This window comes from Phoca vitulina, unplaced genomic scaffold, assembly GCF_004348235.1.
Source record: "Phoca vitulina isolate PV1807 unplaced genomic scaffold, GSC_HSeal_1.0 scaffold60, whole genome shotgun sequence".
NCBI classification, from domain to species: domain Eukaryota; kingdom Metazoa; phylum Chordata; class Mammalia; order Carnivora; family Phocidae; genus Phoca; species Phoca vitulina.
In genome coordinates, this window is record NW_022589763.1 from 1,610,433 (window position 1) to 1,626,663 (window position 16,231).

Consider the following 16,231-nt stretch of genomic DNA (forward strand, 5'->3'; position numbering starts at 1 on the left):
GCCGTACAAAAGACCTCTTGAAATTGGGTTCCAGGAAACTTTATTACCTGATCATTGTTTACCAGGACATGTATTAGTACCATACAGTTAATCACCAGCCATTGCATTGATGGGAAATGGAAGAGAATCCATACTTTAGTCTTGGCCACGGTTTTTGTTGGGTGGAACTAGGTGCTGCTTCTCTTTGGAAAGACTCAGTTTCTCCCATCATTTCACACGAGGGAATAGGAGTTTATCTGTGTTTGTGTTGCCACTTATTTTCTGCTGGGCAGTTTGCTAGGCATCAGGTTTTATGGGAGGGAAATCAAGATGTGGAGTCAGGCTGTTCCGGGAAATAAGGCGTTGAGAGCAATCTAGGAGATGTGTGCCGTGTGGTTTTTCTCGCCAGAACGATGGCAGCTTCCTAGGGGACCACCCGTCACCTGTTTTATCAGAGCTTACCTTGTGAGTTGTCACGTTTCCAGGGTCCCTACGGCCCTGGAGGCTCTCTGTGTTGGCCCAGGGGTGTGGGAGTGCTTGCTTTTGTTTCCAGAGTGTCAGGCTCTGTGCACGGCCAGCTCAGAACATGGATAGGTTGTTTATAGGTTCTCGGGGCCTGGTTTCCTAAGTCTTTGTGCATTCCTTGAGCAAGCTTCTGTTTATTGAGTACAGATGATAGGGCTGGGGAGCGCTGGCCACACAAAGGACCGGATGGGTCCTGGGGTCCCCAGGGCAGCTGGAGAGTTAAAAAGATGTAAGGAGGACTTACCAAGTGCATCCATCTTTGTTCAGGCTGGCATCGGGGAGCCATATGCAAAACCAGCGGTGGGGTCCAGCCAGCCTTGGCCTGCTGACGGCCCTTCAGAGCAGACCATGGTCACAGATGACACCCCACCCTCACCCAAGGGATGCCATTCGGAAGATGTAAGTACCCACCCTCCACACAAGTGTGCCTGGAGAATCAGAGAATCGGATGCTGGCTCCCCAAGGAGACAGAGCTGAGAGCCTGCTCCCGGGGCTCCCAGGGCTTCCAGGGAGGGAGAGGGCATGGCCCCGTCTGCAGTCTGCTCTAGCTTCGAGGAGCTCCTGTGTTCATGTAGATCATTGCATGGTGACCCGTGGGGTACATTGAATAATGCTCCCCCACCAACATGTGCACATCCTAATCCTAGGAACCTGAACATGCTACCTTATCTGGAAACAGGGTCTTAGCCGGTGTGGTCATGTTGAGGACCACCAGAGAATGATTCTGGGTTTTCCAGGTGGGCCCAGTGTTGTCACAAGGGTCCTCATATGGGGGAGGCAGAAGGAGATTTGCTAATAGAACATGATACAGAAGAAACAGAGGCCAGACAGAGACTGGGAGATGCTAGTTCTGCTGGTGTTGAGGGAACGTGGCCACAAACCAGGGCGGCAGGAGCCTCAAGAAGCGGGAAGAGGCCAGGAGATGGACTGTCTGCAGGAGCTGCCAGAAGGAACTCACCCCTGCCCACACCTTGACTTCAGCCCAGTGACACCCATGTTGGACTTCTGACCTCCAGAACTGCAAGGTGGTCAGTCTGCATTGTTTTAAGCCACCCAAATGGGCAACAGATATGGGCATTTGTCACGGCAGCCACAGGAAGATAATACACACCCTGAGAACAGGTGTTGGGTCTCATCCTGATATTGTGGGGTCCCCAAACTTTAATGTTTGAAAGGCGTTGCTTGCATCTCCCTTGAACCCAGCTGCCAGACCACATGGTTCTACGTCCGGAGAGCTTTTGCCACACCCCTGATGTGAATATGATGACTTGGAGGCTAATGTTGACCCATGTGCTCATTTCTGCTGAGGCTGGGTCTGCTGAATTCCTGTCCTCAGAGAAGAGAAACAACACCGCATCTTATTTGCAGAAGGGGGAACACCAAATGAGGCCATTGTTTCTCCACCCCCTATTTCTGAGTGAATACATTGGAATAATGTCCAGTGTTTAAAGATTTCTGAACTTGAATCCTCACGTTGAAAAGCATTTTTATTACCTTCATTTCTCACTGATATTATTATGAGTTTGTAGCTGGGGATGGATCTGGGGTATGGGGTCAAGGGACGTCATATTTTTCCATGTGCTTCAAACAGGTTTGGGAGAACTGTGTCTTGATTGGGAACAATCGATGTTTAAATTTTAGCAAACATGTCTGCGGACGGCACTCTATATTCTTTATTATAATATGGAACAAATTACATTGTCAAGTTGTTAATAGCCTTTGAGTTTGGATTTCACATCAACCCAAACAGATTGAGAAGACCCTCAGCTTTGTACGGTAAAGACAGACATAGTAGAAAGGGAGCGTTTCCTGGTTTTTCATTCCTCCTGATGGTACACTGAGCCCCCGACAGTCTGGATGTGGCCCCAGGAAATGCCACATGTGAGTTCAATAAAGACGTCTGCTTGTTGCAGGAACATGAAGAATCGGTCTGTTAAGCTCTCACAGTGAGTGTACAACGCTCCCTGTTCTGTCACCAGGAGCTACGCCTGTAATGGGATCTGTAAGAAAATTCAACATTCCCACGAAATGTTTAGCAGACACATGGACTCAATTAGGTATCGCTCAGAAAACCCTTTTTGCACCTTGAAGGTTGATTTTATCCGTCAACTTGACTGGGCTAAGGGATGCCCAGATAGCTGGTAAAACATTTGGTTCATTAATTTCGATTTCCTTGATTGCTGTGGGTTTTCTTGGTGTTTACTTCATACCTTAGTTTTGGCTTCATAATTGTCCGTGAAGCTCTGATACAGACAACAGATATCTGTCTTTGTGTCTGTGTGTTTACAAGCGGCATTTCAATCCAAGCCGGCAGAGCCAGGCCCAGGGGAGCTCTTCTACAAAAGGGACCGGGGCTTCTGGGCAAAACCGATGGAAAGAATCTCCATCTCAGGATGGTGTTCCTCGATGCCTGCTGAGCTGGACAGTGGCAAACAAAGGACACAAGTCCACCACCAGCAGCCCAGACATGGGGACAGCTGGCTCCATCCATGACAGAAGATAGTGGTGTCACTTGGGCAAGTTTGCTGTGGCCCTAAATCCTACCCCTTCTTTAAGGGGTAATATTGGGGAAAGGAAGATTGTGGGAAAAGATCCCAAGAGTTGGAGAAAAGTGGGTTCAGAACAAGTCCTCATACAAGAGGAGGAATGTCATTGAAAGTGGAAGCCCTTCTTGTGTCCCTACGGGCATCGGGGTCTATAGATGGGACCTGGGGCTACCATCTTGCTGCACTCAATGGAGTCTGAGCCCAAGGCCAGGGCTCGGTAGAGGGGAGATGACTCCCCAGGTAGGATGGGTGTGCCCGGCTCAGGATATTTAACTAGTCCTCACAAGTAACTGTGGAACTCCAATCTCTCGTCTTGGCGGCTCTAATGGACTGGCCCTGCTCCAGCTCACCTACACACTCCCACACCCCAGGCTTTGAAGACATCTCCAAACAGCAGGTTCCTGCAGTGAATGACCTGTGTCTGCAGATTGCAAAGGAAGCAGCCAGAGGAAGGAATACAGAATGATCCACCTGGATGTATAACTTTGATTTGTATTAAAGTGCTCAGAGGAAGAAGGGATCCTCCAGGCATGAAGAGGCAACAAGGGAAGGCATCCTTGTCTATTGAAATGTGTAATTATGACCAGAGGGGTGTCGTCTCTGAGGATCCAAGGGAAAGAGTGGGGGACTCAAGCATGTGAGATCCCCCCCAAGCTCACTCCTGTGTGTCTTGGACACTCAGAGGAGAAGGGGCTCCGGGCAGAGTACTGTGAGCACTCCTTACGTGCATCATATTTCCCGGGGAGGAGGACACGGATCCAGACAAGAGCTCAGGAATGGGCAGCTGTTGGAGAAAGGGCTGGAAGTGGAAAGGAAGCCACTTGGATAAGTCAATACAGACTCAACCCTTAACAGCTGGGGGAGTTATGTTGGTAGCCTACAGCACATTGAACACTTTGCTGGAATAAAAAGAATATAAACAAGGAGGAGCGTTTCGGGGTGTCTGCTTCATTCTTCAGTCCCCTCTTCCCGCCCCCTCTACCCCCCCTTTCCATCCTACCACCTGCGAGTAATCCGTTGCCGAGACTGACTTTTGAAGGAATCTCGGTGGCTTGACTAATTAATGATGAGCATGTGTCTCTAAAAGCGATGAAGTCTTCATAATTTTATAAGGAAGGGATGCATCACTAAATTCTACTCCTGAAACCAATATTACACTATATGTTAACTAACTAGAATTTAAAAACAAAAACAAAAACAAAAACAAAAACAAGGAAGGGATGCTTTCACAGTATCTTCGGTATCGTGCCTTATTTTGGAATTAATTATGCAGCATCATTGCCACCTACTGGCCATGTATTGAATTATTGACTCTGGGTCTTTAATTTGGGGAGCTGGAACCCCGTCTGAAAAAGAAAGAAAAGATTATTTTCATAAATTCTTATAAATGTAAAGAGCTAGGTCCTGAATTTGAGATCCTTATTGAAGATAGCAGCCTTCGAATGATGGCAACAGTATTGACAAGGGGGTCTTAGTTTTCAAAAGGAAAGCTGAATGTCTAATTTTCTTCCCATATAAATTAGTATATTAGAGAAATATATTTGCCATTTACTGTCTTCACAGTCAAGTGTTTTGTCCTCCAGTGTCGTGTTTGTCCTCCAGTCGTGGGTGGGGAAATGTAGTTAGTGAAAATATGAGGAATGCCCTTTAGGTTTTTGAAGTTATTGGTTGTTTTTATTGTGCTTTTTTAGAACATCTTACTTGTCTTTTCATAAAACTTTTTGTTGAGGGATAACATGCATGTAAAAAAGGGCAAACATGATAAGTATACATGTTGATGCATTTTCAGAGTGAAAAAAAAAATCCTAAATAGCCATAATCTCACCCCAAATACCTCTTGCACCCTCCCAGTCACTAGGAAAGTCTATCCTGACCTTGACCCGCACCACTTCCTTGTGAATGCTTTTGAGCTCCTTATAAACAGGATCCTACAGTATCTACTTTTGGGTCTGGTCTCTTTCACTTGACATCTTTAGGAGATCCGTTTGTCTTGCTGAGTGTAGTTCATTGATTCTCGTAGGCTGCATATTATCAAATTGCAGTAAGACATAATTTCTTGTTTAATTCTGGTGTTGGTGGACACACTGCTGTTTTGGGTAACACAGGTAACTCCGTTAGGAACAACCTTATACATGCATTTTGTTGCCCTCACTAAGCATTTTTGGAGACGTTATCCTTAAAGGTGGGGTCCTTAGATCAAAGGGCATGTGTGTGTACCCTTTTGCATTAGTAGATTCTGCCGAGGATTTTGTACCGCTATCAGGGTAGGGAAGTCCTGGTTGCTCCACATTTTCAGCAATCTTCCAAAATGCCAGTGAGCATGTGGGACCTCTCTTTGTGCTTTTACTTTGCACGTATGAGATGATATTGAGTTAACTTGAACCAATTCTTAGGTGCTTATCAAGCTTTGACTCTTTTGGAAATGCTCGTTCAGATACTTTGAACATTTTCTTCCTCCGGTGTTTCCTTTTTTTTTTTTTTTAAGTTAGAGTTTTAACAATTTAGTATATATTCCAGATGCAAGTTCTTTTTCAGTAGTACAGTATAAATACTTTCTCCTACTCTGTTCCCTTTTCAGTCCCCACATGGCATCCTTTGATGAATACAAGTTTAGCCAGGTTTTAAAATTTCCTTGATGAGGTGTATGTTTTGTCTATTCTTTAGGAAATCCGTCCCTAAACTAAGGTCATGGAGATAATCACCTTGGTTGTCTTACAGAATTTTTGTTGTTTCTATCTCTTATAGGTAAGTGTATAATCCACTTGGAATGGATGTTAGGTAATGAATGAGTTTGGGGTCAACATTCACAACTGTTAATGGGGGTCTATCATTAACTCAGCATGGGTTATCAACAACACCTTTAATTCCCCCCTGCTTTGTCATGTTTCCTTTGCCCATAAGTGGATGGATCTATTTCCAGATTCTCAATTCTTTTATTTTTCCCTCTCTTGCACCAGTAATACACTGCCATGATTACCGTGGCTTTAAAATAAGTCATGCAAGTATTTCAACTTTTTTTTCTTTCCCTGCCTCTTCTAAATTTCCTTTAAATTTCCATATGAATATTAGGATCAGCTTTGCAGTGTCTTGGAAAACAAAACAAAACAAAATTTTCTGGAATTTCCACTGGGATTGCATTGAATGGTATAGATGGGTTTTGGAAGGATTAATATCACCAAAGTTTGAGTCTTCTGCTCGATGGACTTAGTATATTTCTACTTTTAGATCTTCTTTAATTTCTTCCAATATGTTATTTTTTTTAGTAAAGACCTTGCATACATTTTGCTAGACTTATTCCTGGTTTTTGGTGGATTGTGAGGCTATGATAAATAGTGTCATTGTAAACACTGAGATTCTGCCTGGATTCTTTTGGTTATTCTATACACACCATTACATCATCTGCAAGTGAAACACGGTCCAGTAATTTCTTAAAATGTCAATCATACATCTAGCATGTGATCTAGCCATTCCACTCCTAGGTATTTACTCAAGAGAAATGAATGCATATGTTCATATAAAAATAGCAGTTGATCTGTTTTTTTCTTTTTAAGATTTTATTTATTTGAGAGAGAGAGAGAGTGAGAGAGAGCACAGGCAGGGGGAGCAGCAGAGGGAGAGGGAGAAGCAGACTCCACCCTGAGCAGGGAGCCCAAAGTGGGGCTCAAATCCCAGAACCTGGGATCATGACCTGAGCCAAAGGTAGATGCTTAACCGACTGAGTCACCCAGGAGCTCAAAACTGGACACAACTCAAGTGTCCATCAGTAGGTCAAAGTATAAACGAAGTATGGTCCATCCATACACTGGAATACTACTCAGTAATGAAGAGGAACGAACTATCGATCCGGGCAGCAAAGTTGCAAAGGATAATTATACCGATTCAAAGAAGCCAGATAAAAGATAAACCATACCATGTGGTTCCATTTCTGTAAACTTGTAGGAAATGTAAAATAATCCTACAGTGACAAACAGAAGATGAGAGCTTCCCTGGGAATGGAGGAGGAAGGAGGGAGAGATTGTTATGGAAACTTTGGGGGATGATATGTGTTTACTCTCTTGATTGTGTCAAAATTTGCCAGCGTGTACAGTTTAGTCCAATTTATAGTATGGAAATTGTACTTCAGTAACGGCTGTTAACAAAGCAAGGCGTTTAATGTTACCGTATATTCTTGGCACATCTTTCTATTGTTATGAAATATTTCTACTAAAGTTTATTGCCTTAAAGCTTTGTTTTGCTTAGTACTGATATGGTATATCTCGTTCGGCATTTTTCCTGTCAACCTTTCTGTGTTCTTATGTTTAAGGTGTAACTCTTTAAGATGTTCAGAATGAGGTTTTGTTTTCTTTCTATCCAAATACTTTTTGCCTTTTACCTGGGGTACTTTGTTGACATTTAATATAATTACCAGTATATTTATGTTTAAATCTGTCCCTTGGTTTGCTCTTTATTATCACCAATTTGAGAGATCTTTTTCTTTCTTTTTAATCTTTCTTTGGATTGATTAATGTATTTTTAGTTATTCCATTTCAGCCTCTTTTACATGTCAGTTTAGCATTATTTTGATTATTTTTTAAGTGGTTACCCGGAGATTCCAATTTTCATTCCTAACCTTGACATAATGTAATATATTTAGGACTTTGTCACTTCCGGGGAATAGAAGAACCCCAGAAGGCTTTCAGACTGTCCATTTCCCTCCACATTTTGTTCTATTCTTACAGAACAATATTTTAATTCTATAGCTACTTTACACAGTCCAAGTTCACTTAGCTATATATCATTTTATTTTCATTCCTTATTTCATTCTTTCTATCAGTAATCATTGTCTTCTCCCCAAAGAACTTCCTTTATTATTTATTTTCACTCAGCCTTCATGCTGAAAAATTCCCTCCGTTTGTATATCTGAAAATTCCTTTATTTAACCTTCGTTTGGGGCCATATTTTACTGGATGTAGACTTCTCACTGGCAGTTCTTTTTATAAGGGCACTTTGACCGTGTTGTTTTCTTAATCTTCTGACTTCCATTATTTCTCTGCAAATTCGTCTTCCAGGCTCATGTTTATGCACTTGAGGGTCATTTGTCTCTTTGCTCTGGCCGCTCTTAAGATTTCTCTCTTGGGCTTCAGTTATCTGTTTTATAATCATGGCTCTGGGTTTATTATTCTTTGTATTCATCCTACTTGGAGTTTGTAGCTTGAGCCTGTATTCCTTCTGCCCATTCTGTCTCTCTCTGTATCCCTCTTTCTCTCCTTCCCTCTCCCCACTCCCTAACTTCTTGTAATCTTAAATACATCTTCAGTATGACTTGTTACCATGTTTGCTCTATCTGTGACTCCCTTCCCTACATTTTCCTCCCATCTGTCTTTCCATGCTCTGTTCTACTGGCTTATTTTCCAGTTAACTGATCTCTTTGGTTGAGTTTAATCCGTTGTTAAACCCACATCCTGAACACTTAATTTCAGTTATTGTGTTCTGAACCCCAATAAACATCAAGTATTTAATAGGGCAGTTTCCATACTTCATTGAAAATCTCCAACTTGTCCCTTTATTTCATTTAATGTATTTCTTACACTTGGTTATAGTCTATGTCTGATAAATCATATGTCTGGATTTCATGTGGATCTGTTCTTGTGGTTTGATTTTGTTTTTCCTCTTGTTCTTCATTCATTTGGTCTTGTCTTGCTCTGTGCTAGTTGATTTTTGATACCACACATCACATTGCATATTTTTTTAGAGTTTATTTATTTATTCGGGAGAGAGAGGGAGAGAGAGAGAGCATGCACAAGAAGGGGGAGGTGCACAGGGAGAGGGAGAATCAGGCTCCCCACTGGGCAGGGAGCCCGACCTGGGGCTCAATCCCAGGACCCTGGGATCATGACCTGAGCTGAAGGCAGGTGCTTCACCAACTGAGCCACCCAGGCGCCCCTGGCAGGAAGTTTTCGTAGAGGTGGTTTGCCCATGCCCTGTTGGAGGTTGGGCTGGTGTGAAATTGGGCTTCTGTGTTTGTAAGAGCTGCTCTATTTCTCGTCCTCCTTTTAGTGCAGTCCCTCATGAAAGCCTGTGGTGTTCAGAGGGTCCCTCCTCAATACTTCATCATTTATGGGTTCCTCAGCCTCATAGCACTGCTGAACTCTCTGCTCAGATTCTTCCTACAGCCTCTTGGTTGCCTCAAGGGGGAATAAGATGCCAGATGCATTTATTATATTCCTGTCACAGACGCAACCCAGCCCACCCACATGATTTCTGCAGTATGTTTGCAGGGACAATTGGGAAGTGTGTCAATGTTCTTTAGCCTCTGTGGCAGACAGTGATTAGGTTAGTCTTGCAGAAGCCTTTGGGCTTGTACCAGCCCGTGGGTACAAGCTTGCTTCCTGACCATGAATTGATTAGGCTTGCTGTATAATAAACAGCCCCAAGTAGGTAAAAATCTATGCCTGCGTCCCAGTCAGCTGTGGTGGCAAAGGCATTCTGGGCTCCATGCAGTCACCAAGGGGTCCAGGATCCTCCTGCACTTCTGGTCCAGCTTCTTCTAGGGTGTCCCTTGTCCACTGTGGCTCCCTGAGAGAGAATCAGCCCTTCCTGCTGAAGCCAGCCATCGCACACAATGCATTAGATTGTCTCCTATGCACCTGGAATGATCTTGGCTATGGACCATCCTTGGAAGCACTGAGAAAATAGTTGCTCAAATTGCTTTCTGTAGGCGTTTGTTTTCTCATGGAACCCCAGTTGAAATAGGTTGGAAGGATCTTGTTCTTCACCTCACTTGTGAGTAAAGAGGGTAGGAAGTGTATCCTGCGTCAGTGGAGGTGAGTCACATTGCATCTCAGTGGTGTGGGTGAGAAGTCATCATATGGCTCCACTTAGGTACAAGGAAGACGGGGGCATGTGAGCCCAAGACAAAGGAGCAGACGCAGGAAATGGTGAGCCTGGCACCGTCTGCCCCGCACCTGTTCCTTGTCACGCTGCCTTTGTATCGTGGAGGCACACAAAATAGATTGGGTGTTTTCAGATATTTGCAGGAAGGTTATCCTAATTTGCTTTTCTTTCTTTCTTTATGACAGACAATAGGGTGGCCTGAACTTGAGACATCCGCTGGAGTGAGGTGTGACCCATTGTCACCACCCTCCCCCCAATGTGCAGACTCCTCAGGGACCCAGACCACCTCGGTACACCTCATTTACACTCCTTACGCACCTCTGTGTCTCCTAGTGACGTTTTCTTGGCATGTCTTTGTCCATCGAATACCAAAGAAGTGCCCCATGCTTTTCTTCATCCGGTGATCTTTCTGAATGGTTTTCCCAATCTTGAATATCTGTCGTGATTAGTCTATACAGGACTGGGGTGTCTGTTCAGATTTCTGTTGGGCATTTGGTTAGTCCATTTTCCTTTAGGAAGAATTAGAAATGACAAAGGTGTAACATCACCATGACATATATTCTCCCTTTTAAAATAAATTTTTTGGTAGGATTTTGGACCCATGTTTAATATCAGTATTGAAGGATTATGAGTCCTACCCCTGTTTTTGCTAAATTTGCCCTCATGAATCTGGGCTTTTTTACTGTGCATGATCAGAAGATTGAGCTCAGAGTCTGCTGTGCTCATTGAGACATGAGCTTAGTAAAATGCTTCCATGGGCATTTGGTATAAACTATAGTCAACTCTTGAGCGACCCAGGGTTGAACTGCATGGGTCCACTCATACACGGATTTTTTTCAGTAAATACAGTATGGTACTATAAATGTATTTTCACATCTTATGATTGTCTTAATCACATTTCCTTTTCTCCAGCTTACTTTATTGTAAGAATACAGGCTATAATATATAGAATGTGCTAAATATGTGTTGATCGACTTTTTATGTTATTGGTAAGGCTTTCAGTCAACAACAGGCTATTGGTAGTTAAGTTTTGGGGGAGTCAACAGTTATACTTGGATTTTTGACTGTGTGTGGGTCAGTACACCTAACCTCACAACATTATTCAAGGGTGAACTGTAATTGAATCCCTGTCTGAAAAATTAGCTTTGGTACCTCCCATAAAAACTTCCAGCATCTCATCTTGTGTGAGAAATGGTGGATGTCAGGGGAGAAGGTGGGAGTGGGGAAGCCCCTCTTTCTAGTCTGCGGAAAGGGCCTTTGACACGACACGTTCCTTTGATCTTATTTTCCCCTGGCAGAGTTCTCTGTTCTTGTGTTAAAACTGTAGTCGCCTGAAACCATCTGCCGACTAACGATGGAATGGTTATGTTTCTAGCAGCCCACGGATAAAGGAGAAGGTGGCCCATCTGTGGAAATCTTGGAACCAAGCCAGGAGCCCCCTGTGGATGTCACCGGGGACCCCAGTCCTCAGGATGCTTTGGAGGTGGTACCCTAATTGTCTTGTCTGGCACTCCTGCTGGGTGCTGTCCTCCATCACTGGGGCCGGTAGTACTCATGCACCAACCGCTACCTCAATGTCCAGCCTGACTTTGTTGAAATAAGACTCTGCCTACCTCTCTTGGTGCTTCCGATTCGTCTTTCTCCTTTCCGGCGTTTGCCTGCGGTGCTTGGTCACTTTCTTGCCCATCCTTAATCATCACGGCCTTTCTCTCTTTAAACACTGTTCTGCAAAAGTTAATTGACTTTCAAGGGCTTTTTCTGTTCTTCTTGCTGATTGCCCAGCGAGCCATTGTCTCAAAGGAAGAGGATAAAAGCAAAAAAATCAGGGAGTGAACGTTTGGAGCCAAATGGCGCATGCAGTGCTGTCCTTCCTCTTCCAGATGTCCTTGTCTTAAGTTTTCTTCTTTCCGCGGATATGTTGAATGAAAGCAATTGCAAAAAAAAAAAATTTTTTTTTTTCTTACAGCGATTGAATGACACCTTTTGGTCTTTAAGTAATAGTTAATATGGCTCTAGAGCCGGGCATTGGGTGTCTGATGAAAGTTAGGATTGAGCACGTGTCTGTTTCAGTGGGTATTAGCAGAATACTGTAGCCTGGGGGGCTTATGCACACAGTGCATTTATTTCCCCACTGTTCTGGGGACTGGAAGTCCTGCTCTCTGGGGTCCCTTTTGTAAGGACACTCATCCCATTCCTGGGGGCTCCACCCTCATGACCAGACCACCTTCCAAAGGCCCCTGTCCTCATACCATCCTATTGGGGGTTAGTATGAATTTGGGGGGGACATAGATATTTAGTTTATAGCAATATTTGCAATATGGCCTACTCTACAATACATTTTTAGTTTGCATGATGCCTTTACTAGAATGTACTGGTGGAGAAAACGTGTACGCTTTTTCTCCCTCTTACTTTGTCAATGTAGTAAATGCCAAATGCACTATTTTGAACTTATTTCTAGAGGCTTCCACGACAGGGTTTCTTCTGAAACTGCTGGTAACATGTGGAACGTGAGCATATTCAGCTCTGGCGGTGTGACTTTGAGGCTGAGTGATTCGGATAAATAGTGGTTGGGGGTGACACGGTATGGGGGTGCTGCTGGGCAGACCTCATTTAACAGCTCAGCCATGTGGTGTGGAGGCTTTGGGACCATTGGCGAGTTCACTACCTTCTCTGATCCATGAGGTGGAGACGGGGGTGCCCACCTGGGAAAGCAGGAGATGGGGGTGGGGATTAGACTCAGCAGTGGTTTGGAAGAATCCGTGATTGTGCCTGGCTCATAAAGATTAGCACCAGCCCTACCACCAGGGCTGCTCCCAGCGGATGGCACCGGTAACACTCCCACCTTCTAGGGTGATGCACCTGCCTAGGATGCATCCTGGTGAGGGGACCTTGTGAGCACCCAGGAAACTGGCGCTCCATTACTTGTCCGCTTAACTGGGGCGTGTTGACTTTCTCCTCCTATGTAGTGTCTCCACTCCACTGTGGATGACCCTCACTATTTTGTATAATACCATGTTTCATAAAATCAAGGGAGTTTGTGGTTTTCCTAGATAGGTATCTCCTCTTGTTATCACGGAGGATGCAGTCGCCACACTGTTTTGTGTTGAGTGACAGTATACCATATGTTCTATGGGTCCTGTTAATTCCAGAAAATTTTAGTTCCCAGACATGCACTGAGCCCGAATCCAAGGGCTCTTAGAGGAAAGAATGGCTAAGGTCTAATGGAAAATAATTCTTTTTTAACTGTTGCTATTTCCTTGGCCAACAGGATGGCAATGTTTGAACATGATGTAGGGGAACAAGGGTAGAAAACAGAATGTTATCCGTACAAAGTCTTTATAAACACTATTGTAAATAATCAGAGTAGAAAGTCCCATATGCCCAGTAGCATCGAAATTCTAATTTAACTATCTGGCATCCAGTGTCATCCCACCAACACACACAACGTCTGGGGAACACCTGAGTGTCACCCATAGCGTGTGTGTGTGTGTTATCAGCACATGCATATTTTTAGACATCTTTTTCTAATCCTTGGTAAGAAATTTTTAAACCCATTTGACCAAACAAAATGTGCGTGTGTGTGTTTGCACATGTGTGTATTTATGTATTGTTTCGTATTTTGGCTTTAAGAAGATAAAAACCCTGCCATTTGCAAGCAGAAAACCACTGTGGTTATTATTTAAATGGCTTTCGCAGGCTGTCCAAACTACGGTAGGCTTTATTCATACAAGGCGAATATTTTCTTGATTTCACATTGTTTGATTATATCTGGTGATACCAAACATTGAGGTTTCCGGTGGGTGGAAGCATTAAATCGGTACAGGTGTGTGTGTAAAATGGTTTAGTGGTAAAAATTAAAACACTTCTTATGAAAAAGTGAACACATGTACAATGGTATTTTATAAGATTTCACAAAACGTGGCCAGGAAAAGCATCTTCTTCTAAGAGTATTATATTAAACTCAGCACGTATTTTGTTCAAGAGAACTGAGATTCATTTGTAGACCCAGTCACTAAACCGGATGTTCAGTTACGCCAGGGATGGCTCCAAAAACCATCTTCTGTCTGCTTGTCCTCCCTAGGTTGACCTGGCCATGTCTGTTTTCGAGATTTCCATCGAAGAGAAGGTCAAGGAGTCGAGTCCCGAGGAAGAAAGGAGAAAATGGGAGGAGGGACGCATCGATTACATGGGGAAGGATGCGTTCGCCCGCATCCAGGAGAAGTTGGACCGGTTTCTGCAGTAACCCCAGGGTTCGCATTGTGCTGTGTGTGGTCAGGCAATATTCTGCTGCATGGTCCCGCAAATGCGGACATCTCCAGGCCCTTCGAAGGGAACAGGTGTTCAGCTTTGTGCCTCTATTTATGGCTGACCAACTTGAGTGCCTCACAAAAATAATGTAGACCATAAAAAACCCAGCTTAAAGCCCTCTACCACCCTGCCCTGCTTATCCAAGCTACCCATGCCTTCTTGGCTCCCCTGAGACGTCAGTTCTTCTCAGCAAGTGGGAGCAGGGATAAACTTCTGGTAGACCCTTGATCATGCTCTCTGGTCTTGCTCCAAGGAGCTCTGGGATGCTGCCTTGGGCAGGTGCTGCCATCGCTCTCCCACGTAGGGCTAGATATCACTGCAGACTCCCTTCTGCCCCTAAGCTAACGATACCGGTGTATGTACTCAGGACCTCAGGAAGCCTCGACGATGGAAAGTCCTTTCCTTGAGGACTAGGTAGACGTTCAGACGTCTTGAGGGAGACTCTCATGTAGACTTTGCGGAGCATGTCTGAGCAACACTACAGGTGTTGTTTCTCTTCTGCAAATCCTGGTGGGACCGCCAAGTGCTGTTGGCGGATGCCCGACTTGGGAAATGCTGGAGGTAATGTGGAAGGGAGATTCTAGCTGGCTTGGGAGATGGAGCGTCTTCTTGGTTGGGGAGCACCGAGGGTTTACTCCAGGTGGTTCTGATGACACCTCACTCACACTGACAGGATCTGGAGAGGCTCTTTGTGTAGAGGCAGATCTGTTTGCAGTCCATCACAATTGACTGTGCTCTGCTGGATATCACTACCTCAGTCCTAAATAACGACTCGAGTCACTGTGTTCTCCAGACCATTTCAACGCAGCTGTTTTGGGGAGAAATCTCCGTTTTATGAGACTGGATGCTTTATTCTATGAGAAATCCTCATCTTCAGAAGTATCCTGGTTTTGTGAATTCATGCAGTGTGTTGGAGCAGCTCCGACAGGGTCACTGCTTGTGGCCACCACCTAAAAATGGGCATCACCGTGCTAAAGAGAGGGAAATGTTAAAAAGTTAGGATGGTTTGTTTATCATGCATGTACTGTGGAACATCAGAGGGTTTCCTACAGACAGGTTTGGACCACGTGGTGGTGGTTGTGCTATAACTTGGTGGGTGTGTTTGGCCACGTTTTACATCATGTCAAGCAGGTGAGCCCTTGGGTAGAGGAATGTGGGGAAGTGCATGATGTTAGTTGTGGTGTGAGCTTTTTGCAAGACTTGAGTTACAGAGGGGTTGTTTCCTTTATGTCTGGGTGGCTAATGGTCTGCAGTCTTGGTTGGGCATCACACATATGAAGCTTCCAGAGCTAAGTGAAGATAGCCATATGGATATAGCCTTACAGGGGTTGAGCTGGAATGGTAATCAACCATTAGAGCAACACTATAAACTTGTTCTGGGGAAAGACCATGGGTGCTGGGTGCCCTGGTGTTGGGTTATGAAAAACAGGAGCCCGAGTCCGACATACTTGAGAAGGAGGAGTCCGGTGATGAATATTGAGTCTTGTTCAGCTTCTGTGGGGAAGAGAACTCCTGTTTCTGGACAGTGGTTCAATGGCTTAAGGTGTCTGTTCAACACAGACTTCTGTTATGCATTCTGGTCTATATCTTCTGATTTGAATGGATGCTAATGCACTTCAATTAAAAATTTAAAACAGCAACATGGTGTCCCTTCTGGTGTGTGTTTGTGTGTGTTCTGAGCCATCAGAATAATATTTTATATGTCACAGAGGGAAGGGACGTGGGTGTCTGTAAATTTAAATCACCAACATTTTTTTCAGAATTGCTAGTAGCAGTAAAATGTGTAGAACTGTTTACTTCTCACTGTGTGAAATTCCCTAAGGTCTCTCTAGGGAAGCTACCCATTTCCTAGTATTGTTTTTCAATGTCACATTCATTCATTCAGTCCATCCATCCATCCATCCATCCATCCATCCATCCATCTTCCAATCACTCACCCACCCATCCATCTATCCACCCATCCAGCAATTCATCCATCCTTCCACCCAACCACTCATCCA

At 44.2% G+C, this 16,231-nt stretch overlaps 1 protein-coding gene across 1 annotated transcript in view; it reads left to right on the top strand.

Annotated features, from left to right (window-relative positions):
- GYG2 (glycogenin 2) overlaps nucleotides 1-16,108 on the top strand; it is a 35,881-nt gene extending 19,773 nt beyond the window's left edge. The window contains 4 exon segments of the mRNA XM_032391129.1: nucleotides 772-903; nucleotides 10,109-10,213; nucleotides 11,299-11,406; nucleotides 14,005-16,108. Of these exon segments, the coding sequence (XP_032247020.1) occupies nucleotides 772-903; nucleotides 10,109-10,213; nucleotides 11,299-11,406; nucleotides 14,005-14,166 (507 nt within the window). The 3' untranslated portion in view covers nucleotides 14,167-16,108.
- The last annotated feature ends 123 nt before the right edge of the window (nucleotides 16,109-16,231 follow it).